Below are 14000 nucleotides of genomic sequence, written 5' to 3'. Positions count from 1 at the left end.
CCCACACCCAGTCTCTGGCATGGCCAGTGGTCGGGTGTGGGACAGATAATATTGTACGAGTTTATTTTGCGCAAGAATATATACCACGAGACCGCGTAGTGGTCGAGTGGTATGTTCTTTTGCAAAATAAACTCGTACAATAAATAGGAATCGAAAACAACGTATGTAAAGTTCTGTATTTATTACATACCTTCTTTTATGTTTTACAAAACCGGCTTTTAATTTAATGTCATAATAACACTTTGTTAAATCTGTGATCAAAACTCCTTTCATGGATTCATTTAACGTTAAGATTCAGCCTTGTGTAACGTTTCAAATACGATATGACGTCATTTGTAAATCATATATGACGTAAGTAAATAAAAGGCACTAACTGCAGTAAAAAGAAAAAGTGAATTTCCCATTTAAAAGTTCCGGTCCAGATTGCACGTATGTGCAATACAGGATAAATTTATTACACGTTTTCAAAAGGCCTTTATCTCTATAGTAAGATTGAATAGGTGTGTAATAAAACATGATATGGACCGAAGAAATTGATATTGACCGAGGAGTAACGGTCGAGTGGTATGTTCTTTCACAAAATAAACGAGTACAATAAATAGGAAGCGAAAACAACGTATGTGAAGTTCTGTATTTATTACATACCTTCTTTTATGTTTTACAAAAATGTTTTTTTTAATTTAACGTTATAACAACACTTTGTTAAATCTATGATCAAAACTCCTTTCATAGATTTGCTTAACATTAAGAATCATATTCTGCGGCAGCCTTGTGTAATGTTTGAAATACGATGTGACGTAATTTGTAAATCATATATGACGTCAGTAAATAAAAGGCGCTAACTGCTGTAAAAATGAAAAGGTAATTCCCCATTTAAAAGTTCCGGTCCAAATTGCACATATGTGTAATACAAAATAAATGTATTACACGGTTTGAAAATGTCTTTATCACTATAGTAAGATTGAATAGGTATGTAATAAAACATGACATTGTCCGAAATGTGGTCAATAATTGTTTCATTACATAATGTCATCCATAAGACTCGTACATTCCTGCTTTGTTTATCAGAATCGAAATACGCCAACGCTTATAATTTCCCGCAATGCGTTAAAACTGATGGGGTTTAGTGACGTCACGTAATGCTATGACGTTGTATGACACGCAGAGGAATGCCGAAATAAAGTTGAAAAATTACCAAGACAAAAAATCAAATTCGAGACATTATAACCAGCAAAAGTGTCAAAATCATATTAATAGCAAAATAAAACACAAAATGTGATAAATCTGAACATACATTTATGCTGAACAGTTACCGATTACCCCAAATGCATTTTATTTTATTTTATTAGTAACATAAAATCCCGAGAGTGCCAATTCCAACTGCATATTGATGTATCATGTACGTTTCGAAATCTGCGAGATATTCTTTACACAATTTGACGATTACTGACATTGTTTTTGTCGTATTTGTCGAATTAAACTCAGTATGACTAAAGATGTTATCTTTTTGTTGAAGGACAGCAAAGCGTTTTGTCACAAGTTTGTCTTTGTTTACATTAGAATTAGCAGTTGACTTTGCATTACGTTTCCTACTCATTAATTGGATATAATTTTGTCTGATCTTTGTTTTCATTGGTCAGGGCAATATCACTTTTGATGGATCGGTGGGATCGTCTCAGGGCAATATCACTATTTACGGAAGGTAATGTGATTTGTTTTTGATCAATAAGAATACAGATATATTTTCAGTGTGTAATAATATGTGATATGCTACTATCATCTGATAATCAAAATAATGCTACATATGCCCATGTGATTAGTATATTGAATGTGACTAAGTAGAAATGTATAGGGAAATATAAGGGTAGTTGTTTTGTTTTTTAAATTCCAGATTCTGAAATAAATAAATAAAAAATAAATAAATATATGTATATACATTCAAACCTGCCATACATTGGAATAAATAAAAGCGACCGTTTAACACCCGTTCCAGGTAATGGGTGTGCTATTGATAGTATCACAATCTTTCTCTTTCAAAAGAACAAGTAAATGTTCGTTTGTTTTCGTCTCATCCACAATGCATATGCGAGCGAATCCGTCATCTTTTTGTCTGGTTAAAATCCAATTTAAAAAAAAATCAGTGCATTGTTTGCACGATAATCGAATGTATTTTCTAAACATATATCAGTATGATCCCTGCCGTACGGTACTTACGAAAGTATGATACGTTACCCTTTTCCCTACATTCATCGCAGATCTGTTACCCATTTACTCCAATTCGGTTTTTTTTTTAAACGTGATTTCACTTCAGTTAAAACAGATTTTGACCAAAAAACATTAATTCCCATCATACTGTATAGCTTAATTCACCTTGTCATAAGAGCTGCCTAATAATTATATTCAATTTTTGACGATAAAAATGGTAGCCTGGACATGCATTTTAAAGTTAAAATCTATTCTGCTGACTGCAGTGTGATCTTAGCACAACCAGTACAATTAGCGGTACTTACGTAACTTAGGCCTACCATTAGTATCATAGAAAGACCAGTTTCGGTGAGCATAAGTATTCGGTTCCAAAGCATATCAATATTTTGTTATCCAAATAGCTATCTTCTTATTAATATTTTTACGCTTCAAATAAGCACTAAACTGGCCGCTATATAGCAAAGATTACCGCACGTGTGTCAAAAACTTAATGCGTTATGTTAGTTAAGCTGGTTGGGGTTTTGCCTGCATTTAATAGTCAACGCTTTGAGAGTAACAGACGTAGTTTCTTCTGTACAAGTCCACATAACCTACGACCAAAGGACCTCAGACGATTACCATTCAAACTGAGCTAGATCCCAGAGCTTCTCAAGCGATGAAGACAATATAGCCTACTTGTACAACACTTAGTATGGGTTTTTTCACATACACCTTTAGGCCCATACAAATTAACTCAGAATCGATTATTCCTGTATCCTAAGTTCACAGTGGCCCACCCAACCATTTAGTTTCCAGATTGCCTGCAAATGTTGGACCCAGCAACTGTCTTATACAGGGCATGTGAAAACCATATCACTGTATGTTGTCTTCCCTGACATGTCATTTCATACTATCTTGATGTTTTTCAAGTGTGATGACTTCTGCCACAAACGTCCATTCAGATTCGTTTGTTAAAAACGTTACCAGCAAGACATCATCAAGGGAAATTATCTGCTGCCCTTTGAGAATGCTTTGGGTCTTGTGCAAAAGTACTTGGGATTAGAGCATTTTCTCCTGCCCTTGGATTTCTACTACTATGACTGCAACTGGTAGCATTAACAAAAGGCATCTTATCATCTTCGGTGACTTGGATGTTGTCCTCGGGCTGACATTACTGGAGAAATCAGCCATGTTTTTATAACTTTAATAATTATTTTATAAAAATAAAGGTCTTCGTTATTTACCGAAGCTTTCATAAAGTGTCATAATTAACAGGATTATACCCAAACCCATCTATTCTAGACAGTCTTAAAATCTAGTTGCAATAAGAACTAATGACATTGCAAATCTTAATTAGACAAATACATGTTGTATGTGACGTGTGTTACCCATTACGTCACGTGTGTTTCCTTTGATGTCACGTGTGTTACAATAATGTGTGGGAAAATGGTTAATATATGTTTTTATTCATCTCTTGTGCAAGAAACCTTCACCAGATTCCAAAAGAGAATCCAGCTTGGCACCAAAATTCATCTCAGCTTTGTGCATAAAAACATTTGTACCACCACCCCTAAAACAGGCACAGTGTGCCTGAAATATAAACATAATAATTATAATGAAAAGCTGTTCATATGATTTTGGAGACCGATATTTAGTCCATTGTTGAACATCACTAATTTGGTCTAATTGCTAATAGTTGCTTTTTAATGTATGTCGATAGAGCTACGGTCTTTGTAGTGAGCATTTTTCTCGTCCACTCAAGATAATGTGAAGTAGATGAAATAGTGGGTAACAGGTTATATATTTGAATTATGCAGTACGGTTTAGTTATTTGGGGCATTTGGTCTTGCAACATAACAATAAACCACAATCAGAAACTATGTTTTGGATTTTCACCCTGACGTTGATGTTTTTGTGGACTTGCCCACATACAGCTTAACTCTAAGTACTTACCGTCGTGTTGACGCGCAGACCTGTACCAGATGTGTTGATGACGAAGAAGCCCTTGGGTCCACAAGTCCGATAATCTTCATATGTGTAACAGTCATGTGCACGCCCATAGGCAACACGATGTCCGCTGACCGTCGCGAATCTGTAGTCACTCTGGTTCACTTCTAGAGTCTGCCAAATGGTATAAATATGAAAATAATGTCCACCCTTCAAAATAATTATTATGAATGTTACATGTGCAAAAAATTAGAGTCTGTATCCTCGTAAAAAACAACAACATTATGAATGTTAAATGTGTATAAAATTATTTGAAAAAGAGTATACATGCATTGTTACGTCGTATAGAGCTCCTGCGCATAGAGCTTTTCGAGCTCTAACGCATAGAACTCCCAGGGAGCGCTATGCGTTAGGCCACAACGCATAGATCTCCCGCAAGTTCTATGGGTCGAAGGTACACATCAACTTTAAAATGGGTCTTTCACCTTGACGCATAGAGCTCCCCATTTCCGATAATAACTCGCTGTAATCAGTACAACCCTTAACATCATTATATGCGGTGTCTAAATAATCATTAAGGCTTTTCTTGCGTTGTGTACAGAAGTATCTCAACGATATCAAATTCTTGATAAATAGCTTCTTCCAGAAGCATCTTGATCAATGTCACGTGGGAAGGAAGGAAATGTTTTATTTAACGACGCACTCAACACATTTTATTTATGGTTGTATGGCGTCGGACATATGGTTAAGGATCACACAGATATTGAGAGAGGAAACCCGCTCTTGCCACTAAATGGGCTACTCGTTTTTGATTAGCAGCAAGGGATCTTTATATGCACCATTCCACAGACAGAATAACACATACCACAGCCTTTGATATACCAGTCGTGTTGCACTGGCTGGAGCGAGAAATAACCCAATGGGCCCACCGACGGGGATCGATCCCATACCGACCGAGCATCAAGCGAGCGTTTTACCACTGGGCTACGTCCCGCCCTTGTCGCGTGGGACCAACTAGGTAAAACGAAAGGGCATTTGTCTACGAATTCCAGTATAGGTGGCGCTACGACCAAACTGTACACTGCATGATCAATATCTTACAGTACGTAACATTTAGACTTCGTTGAGAATCTACTCAGTATGGAAACATAGATAATTCAAATGTCTATGATACTCTACGAATTCTAATAGCTTTTTGAAATATTGATCATGTGGTGTACCATTTTGTCGTAGCAGCGCCTATACTGGACTTCGTAGCGAAACGTATTTTGGTTTGACCTTGTTGGGCCCCAGTGAATGTGCTCCATTATTTTGTCACACAGTAGACCCCTGCATTTGTAAGAGATGGAATTCACCATGCCAGTAATCTCAAACGCATTTGTCATCTCGTAGAGAAAATCCTTTTTAATCGGGACACCGATCTCTCGGGCCATAATTTAATTAAGATGTTAAGCCAAAGATAACTTTTAACCTACATTGTTGAGAGGCAAATGATCGCAGACGAAAGTGTAGAACATAGGTGATGACGATTGTGACGACGATGATGATGATGATCATAATGATGATGATAATTGATGATGATGATGATGATGATGACGTTCATAACGATGGTGATTTGTTGTTTTTGATGATGTTGATTGCGGAATAAAGGTGTAGAACTTAAAGTACAAACCAATAGTCAGTAGTTTATGTTGGAGTAGTTGATATTTGATAACAGGGGAGCTGAATGCGGGACGATCGGGCATATTGACGCATTGAGCTCCTCGGAAGTGCTATAGGACAGGAGCTCTATGCGAATCTTTAACGACGCATACAGCTCCTCGGGGAGCTCTATGCGTCACGAGCTCTATGCGGCGTTACAATGCATCCAGTTTTCAAATATTGAAAAAGTATGACCAATGGTAAATGTGTATACAATTAGAAAAAGCGTCATCGGAGTTAGAGGAGGAAGGAAGATTATTTGCACCACCTATAAAAGGTAGTAATTAAAATAGTTTAGCTTATACTTACTCACAAAATCAAATCGAATGCATTCTCCCCAGTTTGGTACTATAAACAATTCTAATAAGTAGCAGTTAGATTACATTTAAATTGCAAGAAGTTGTTTCAAAACGTATTTAACGAACAAAGACTATTTGGATACGTTTATAAACAACGAGTTGTCATATATTGTATTCATATATTTTTATATACATGTGTATTCTTGAATATCAGGTTAAAAAGAAATTCAAACGTCTTTTCCATCTACAACGTATTGCTATATGGTTTTTAACGTTTAGTCTCTGGCTTAAGTACTGGTAATACCACCTTGGAGAAAATAACGTTTTATCCAAAATCAACACCTATTTCCAAATTTTAAGATAATACATTGCACTCCACCAGAAACCCACCCCACCCACGACCATTTTGTTGACATCTTCCGACGCCAATGATACGAAATCGTCACGACCAACCTCTGTATTGATTCTAATCTTGGAAAACTCCGAAGATCCGACATCTGCAGGATTCACGCTCTCTGTTTCTTCCTTGCATAATACATTGCTCAAGTCAGGGGACACGCCAATGTTTACAACAGATAGGCTGAGGTACTCCCTGGGGTTCTCAGACATGTTGTCACAGTACACCTGCAACCCTTCGCCGCTGAGGATCTTGGGATACAAGGTGTACTCTCCATCTCCAGCGTTAGGATCCATGGCCCTGACATCCGAACATGTCCGCAACCCAGCTGAAATGTGAAAGAACAGTTCAGATGAAATTTTAATATAAACGTTACGTTTTTAAAACTTGAGAATTAAACAGTTCTATCAAATAAGAGTACATAAGGTTGGAGTAGATATGTAAACAGATTATTGAACTAGTATTAAAGTTTGTTTTATTTAACGACACCACTAGAGCACATTGATTTATTAATCATCGATATATTAATCATGGAGATCAAACATTTTGTAATTTTGACATATGATCTTTGGCAGGAAACCCGCTACATTTTTGTTTCCATTAGTAGCAAGAGAGTTTTTATATGAATCATCCACAGACAACACAGCACATACCACGGCCTTTGATATACCAGTCGTGGTGCATTGGCTGAAACGAGAAATAGCTCAATGGGTCCACCGATGGGGATCGATCCTAGACAGACCATGCATAAAGCGATCGCTTACTACTGGGCTCCGGCGAACTGCACATTTATGTGTGTGTAGTAGGGTCAAAATATGAAATAAATGGGTAAACCCCAATTTTGTTTCCTAGAAAACGTGTTATGGTGTTTTCCTGTAATATTTGGTCCAGAGAACAACATACCGGAAGTAGGTCGAAATAGGACTATCACAAAGGGTCTAAATTTGATGTCAAAACAAGATGGCCGCCTCTGTTAAAAAGTGCCTTATATTTGCTCATATCCTATCAATATCCTATCAATGTAACTGTTTTTACCCATTTATGTGTGGAAATAAACTCTTCAAACCAGTATATCAATGAATTCATCATTCTATAGTATTGCCCAGTGTACCCAAGTGACATCATGACGTCATCAATGATATCATGACGGAGCTTTTCATTATTTCAAGTTTTGTGGCAAATTAAAGATTGTTATTAAATTGTGTGTAGGAAACTCCAGTCATGCCAGTAAAACAGTAAGCAGGTGGGTGCATTAGCATCTTTTCCCCAGGTGAGGCAGTCCATAAGTGTAGTGCTGCCATCTACAAATATCTCTTCTCCAGAATAAAACAAAAGATTCCAATCAGATTCACATTTCTCCACATTTTACCTAAGGTCGACGACAGTCACTTTTCACACCCTTGTTTTGGGTCCGTACACAGCATATGGCAATCAGTATTTGAAGTCTAAATTTCTAACACACTACGGGGATTCTACATTTGTGGCTGAGGGTGAGGGACTACATGATATTGTGACTTTTCGAGAAAAAACAAGTACAATTCTGCGGGACTACTTTAAGAACCCAAACAAGGATGATGAGGAAGCCCAGAAGAGAGCAATAATAGAAACTGCGGCGAAGCTCATCAAAAGGGGTATCAAGACTGTTATAACGCCTATCAGGAGTGAGTATCCCAAAGCCATAGACCTGAAATCGGAGTCCACTCTTGAGTATGTTCCCCAGAGCTTGCGTTACATGCTTCAGAATCTTCTTGTCGGAAAGGACACTCGGAGGAAAGAAACGAGTATAGGCCACTCAATCATTCAGGCAGTACGTCCAAGGAGAGTTATAGCCCCGCTACAGCTAGGACTTGCAGCACAAATGCACCACCACTTTGGATCTAGATTCCTTATAGACAGTCTTTCTGTAATGGGTTATTGCGCATCATATTCCTAAGTACAGCGATTTGAAGAAAACGCTGTGTCTTCAGTTGCTCCAGATATTTTAGGTGGTCAAACAGCCATAAGCGACATGATGCTGTTATTCGCCGCAGATAATGTGGACCACAACATTGAGACTCTTTGATGGGAAGGGTACATTCCATGGCATGGGAATTATTGCCGCTGTAACTCCTGGAAGTCAAGTCAGCTACACAATTCTTAGGCAGAAATTGTGTGAACTAAACGTCATGAATAAGACTAAAATTCCAATTAAAGAATACTGCTTCTCAAAGCACATCCGCTGCAGCATCAAATTCCAACCACTACCATTGCTGAATAATGATGACCATAAAATTGATCTGCTTTGGGAGATGTCCTTCAGGTTTCATGTACAATGCCCAAATTGGCAAGGAATGATGCACACGCTGACCAGTGAGCGTGGTCACCCAGGACAATCATCTGTGCTGTTCCTGCCAATGATTGATATGTACCCTGGAGACAGGACGTGCATCCTGTCCACTCTTGAGTTCATATGCAAGCTCGCGTCAAAGCACAACATTTCACCTGTAGTCACTTAGACAATAGCCCAGTAAAAGATGCTGTCTTGTTACTCGGGAGATTCCATACACTAATGAACCTGTTGGGTGCTATTGGGACATCGATGGAATGCAGACATACTGGAGGCAATCAATGTGGAAAATGCAGTCGTACACATGATGACTGGAAAGGCTGTGCAGTGTGCGCTTCGTGAACATCATCTAGTTGACCAGTGTCTCACCAACCAAATCATCTCCAAGATCATTGAAAGTGAACCAGGATTTGAGAGCCTCATACAGGAACTTGAGGAATTATACTGTCAAGCAGAGAAAGGTGAAATAGATGTTGACAGAGTGATTGGATGTGATTGTATGGACAAGTTTGTTTGTGTAGTAACCTCAAAAAAGGCTGAATTGTCTGCCAATTCCAAAACAAGCAAACTGATCGCACGGGATCATGGCAAATGCATCTCCATGCTGTCTCGGATTGTTTGCCTATATTTGCCTCCGCGGGTCACCCAAATTACCTCAAGTCTGCCTATCTGTATCTCCAAAAGATGACGTCTTTGGAGATTGAAAACCCAGAAGTGTTTCAGAAATTCATGCTTGGATACCATGTCATCCGACGAAGCAACAAATTCGGGGCTGGTCTTGGATGTGACTTGGTAATTGAACAGACTCTTATGAGGTTACTCAAAAATACAGGGGGTTTAACAAGGGGTAGTGGGATGTCAGAACACCAAAGGGCCATCTGGACAATGTCTTCTCCCGTATCATGTACGTACAACTATGCCATGCAGGAATGTTGTGACATGCAGTATACAACTAGCGAACAGCACAAAGAAGCAACTGCTGCAAGAATAGTCAGGGATATAAAGAGGATCTGACCAAACTTGACACAATGCTTGGACTCTATACCCCATTCTCAGATGAAACGACATTGCTGAACATTATAACAGGGATAAACGCTGATGGCGACGTAAACGTGCTTGACCTTTTCACTGTTGGCAGTGACACTGTTAGCAAAATGGAAAGTCCGTTGATATTTTCGTATTCACACAAACGCAACACTAAAGTGAAGACATTGGCGTCAGCAAGGGCTGTCAAGGTTGTTGGAAGACAGAACTATTGATCCAGCACTACGAAAGCCAGACAAATCCGCACTTATTGAGGCTATACGTAACCATGCTATTTCTGTGGATGATGCTGTCCTTCAGTCTATTCCTAAGACTGCGCACTACGTCTTAGATGGGGGTTCCCTCCTACATCGGCTGAAATGGACTGAAGGGAGTATGTACAGTTCAATTGCTGATGTTTACGCATCTTTTACAACAGAACTGTATGGAAAAGCAACTGTGGTCTTTGACGGATATGGAGGAACCAGCACAAAACACCCACCAGCGACGAAAGACAACAACTGTGAAAAAATACTGTCAATATTACAGAGACAACTAAATTTGTGGAGAAGGATAAAAAGTCACTAATTGACATGATTACGGTGCGCCTGAGGTAAAAAGACTGCCATGTTGTACAGGAAGAGGGGGAAGCAGACTTGGATATAGTGAAAGCAGCTATCGCTATGTCTACTATCAAATCAACCACCCTTATTGGAGAAGATACAGATCTCCTCATATTGCTTCTGTACCATGGGCAAATAGACAGTAAGGAACTCTACTTTCGTTCAAACAAAGGGAAACCAAATGTGTACAATATCAAAGTTTTGAAGAAGTTAATCGGGGATGATATCTGCACAGATTTGTTGCTTGTCCATGCATTCACTGGGTGTGACACTACATCTATTATCTTTGGTGTTGGGGAAAACAATCAGCGTTTCAAAAAGTCATTAAGGGTGATTCTGTCTTGCGTACCTGTTTAAAGAATTTTTTGTGCTCCAAACACAGATCAAGTTACTGTAGAAAGTGCTGGGTGTAAGGCAATGGTGTCTTTGTTTAATGGGACAAAGTCTGAATCTCTAGTATCATTGCGGTAGAGTTACCTCTGCAAAAAAGGTGGCGACAGCAAAGGCATTTGTAACACCAGAGCGATTGCCCACCACAACCTCAGCTACAAAATAGCACGCACAGCGAAGCTACCTTCAAGTCATGCAATGGACGGGCCACAGTGACAACATGGACCCTGCAAAATGGGGTTGGGATATTCAAGAGGACAATTTCACACCAGTAATGATGGACAATAACCCTGCTCCTGACATCCTGCTAAAAATGATTCACTGCAACTGCTCGGCTGGATACAACACGCTTAGATGTAGTTGTATGAAGTACGGACTTGAGTGCACCGGGGCTTGTAGACTTTTCCAGGATGGCAATTGTGAAAATATGAAACATGTACCCATTTTAGTTGAAAATGAGGACTGATAATATTTTGACTAGTTTGTGAAGCAGTAAGTAATAGTTCCCCACATGGAATGACATCCTGGGTACCAACTAATTAAGAAAAGGTGGGCATTGGTTTTATATGCGTACGAGACTGTGTGTTAAAAGAGGGTGGTTGTGGCATCAGCATCTTGGCGTCATCAGTGATTTGATGATGCCATCTCACTCAGATATACAGGACAAAAACTATTTCAATTTAATTTCATGTGAATCTCAGTTTCATAAATTGGAATTTACCATCAGATTACAAGAAATTAGGTCGTCACGTCATGTCATGACGTCATGACATAACTTAGAGACACTTCTGTCAATGGCAGGACTTTTAAGGTAATAAGCTTTATGAATAATTTTCACTTTTAAAGTGGTCTAGTACTGCTTGTTTCAAAAGATATGTGAAGATATTAGGATTTTTGGTCAAATGGCGGCCATTTTGTTTGACGTCATATTTAGACCCTTTGCGGTTCTCATATTTTGGCCTACTTTTGATATGCTGTTCTCTGGACAAAATATTACCAAAACACACCATAAAATGTTTTCTAGGAATGTTTTTGGGGTTAGTCTGCATTATGATCCTACTAGTGTATGTGTGTGTGTGCGTGTGTCACTGTGTGTGCGTGTGCATGTGTGCGTGTGTCACTGTGTGTGTGTCACTGTGTAAGATTTTAGAACTGTAACTTTTCCAAGAACAGACAGTTTTCTAATTCACCAGATTAGATTCTGCATTTCTATAATTTTTTAGTTATAATTATATTCTATAATGTCATCTAAGTTAAGTGTAAAATTAATACCAAGTAGACTGAATGTATCTTTACCCCATTCTAACTTCCATCGCACATGATGATATACATATACAATATTTTTTACTGCCTATCCAAATGGCCTTAGACTTGGTGTAATTGATTTTTAAGCCAGAAATATCTGAATAGTAATCAAGTAAAAGCATTGTATTTTTCAGAGACTGGGACGTCCCGTCAAGAATAAAAGTAGTATCATCTGCGTATTGTATTAGTCTGTATTCCTCCCCATCAATAGAAACACCTTTTATATATTTGTCATTTCTAACTAAAATTGAAAGAATTTCAGCACAAATTAAACAAATATACGGAGAGAGAGGATCTCCTTGTCTGCATCCTTTTTCAAGTTTAAATGTTTCTGATATGTGACCATTTTGTATTACGTAGGACATAGAATTTTTATATCAAGTTTTTATCTATCTTTTTATTGAGGAGTCAAAGTTAAATCTATGTAATGCATTTTCTATAAAGGACCACGAGGCTGAGTCAAATGCTTTTTCAAAGTCTATTAATAATAAAAGACCAGGTATAGAATGTGTTTCTGTATACTGCATGATGTCATACGCTAAACGAATGTTTTCTCCAATGTATCTATCTTTTATAAAACCTGTTTGATCATTATTTATAATTTTATACAAGACTGTTTTAATTCTGTTAGCTATACAACCAGTGGCTATTTTGTAAATACAATACAAAAGTATTATAGGTCTCCAATTGTTTAGAAACTGCTTAGGCTTATTTGGTTTTGGAATACACGTTATAATTCCTAATTTTTTAACAACAGACATTTCGCCTACACTGTAGCTGTAATTAATTGCTCAAACTATAAAATGTCCTAGATCCACCCAGAAAAATTTGAAGAACTCTACTATAAACCCATCTGAGCCAGGACTTTTGTCGTTTTTCATATTTTTAAGGAAGTTAAAAGCTTCCGAATAAGTAATTTATACAAGACGGTTTAAAGATGAGTACAAGCATAGTTCAGGTGCAAATTATGTCTTTACAGCTTTCAATTTAATATGTTCCTATTCTTTATATTTAATATCTCCCTGTTCTTTATATTTGAAATCTCCCTGTTCTTTATATTTAATATATTCCTGTTCTTTACATTTAATATCTCTCTGTTCTTTATATTTAATATGTTCCTATTCTTTATATTTCATATGTCCCTATGTTTTATATTTAATATGTCTCTGTTCTTTATATATAATATCTTCATTTTCTTAATATTTAAAATTTTCCTGTTCTTGATATTTAATATGTTCCAGTTCTTTTCATTTAATATGTCCTTTCTCTTTGCTTTTAATATGTTCCAGTTCTTTATATTTAACATGTCCCTGTTCTCTCTTTGTGATATATCCCTGTTCTTTGTATGGAATATGTTCCAGTTCTTTATATTTGATGTCCCTGTTCTTTATATATATCTCCCTTTTCTTTATATTTTATATGTTCCAGTTCTTTATATTTAATATCGCCCTTCTCGTTACATTTAATATCTCCCTGTTCTTTAAATTTAATATCTCCCTTTTCTTTATATTTATATGTTCCAGTTCTTTATATTTAATATCATCCTATTCTTTATATTTAATATCTTCCTGTTGTTTACATTTAATATCTCTCTGTACTTTATATTTAATATGTCCTTATTCGTTATATTTAATATCGCCCTATTCTTTATATTTAATATCTTCCTGTTGTTTACATTTAATATCTCTCTGTTCTTTATATTTAATATGTCCCTATTCTTTATATTTAATATCTCCCTGTTATTTATAATTAATATCTCGCTGTTGTTTATATTTAATATGTCCCTGTGTTTTATATTTAATATG

The 14000-nt window shown here is 37.2% G+C and overlaps 1 protein-coding gene across 3 annotated transcripts in view; it reads right to left on the bottom strand.

Moving 5' to 3' along the window:
- The window catches only part of LOC121384093, a 48126-nt gene that overhangs the window by 11195 nt on the left and 22931 nt on the right, over positions 1-14000 (bottom strand). For all 3 annotated transcript variants that reach the window (XM_041514322.1, XM_041514323.1, XM_041514324.1), the window contains exons 8-9: positions 6585-6856; positions 4138-4305 (exon numbers count right to left, since the gene is read on the bottom strand). In XM_041514322.1, the coding sequence (XP_041370256.1) occupies positions 4138-4305; positions 6585-6856 (440 nt within the window). The remainder of the gene's footprint in view (positions 1-4137; positions 4306-6584; positions 6857-14000) is intronic.

The sequence above is a fragment of the Gigantopelta aegis genome, chromosome 10 (genome assembly GCF_016097555.1).
Source record: "Gigantopelta aegis isolate Gae_Host chromosome 10, Gae_host_genome, whole genome shotgun sequence".
NCBI classification, from domain to species: domain Eukaryota; kingdom Metazoa; phylum Mollusca; class Gastropoda; order Neomphalida; family Peltospiridae; genus Gigantopelta; species Gigantopelta aegis.
Note: the sequence above shows the minus strand (reverse complement) of the source record. Positions and strands in the feature narration are given on the sequence as shown.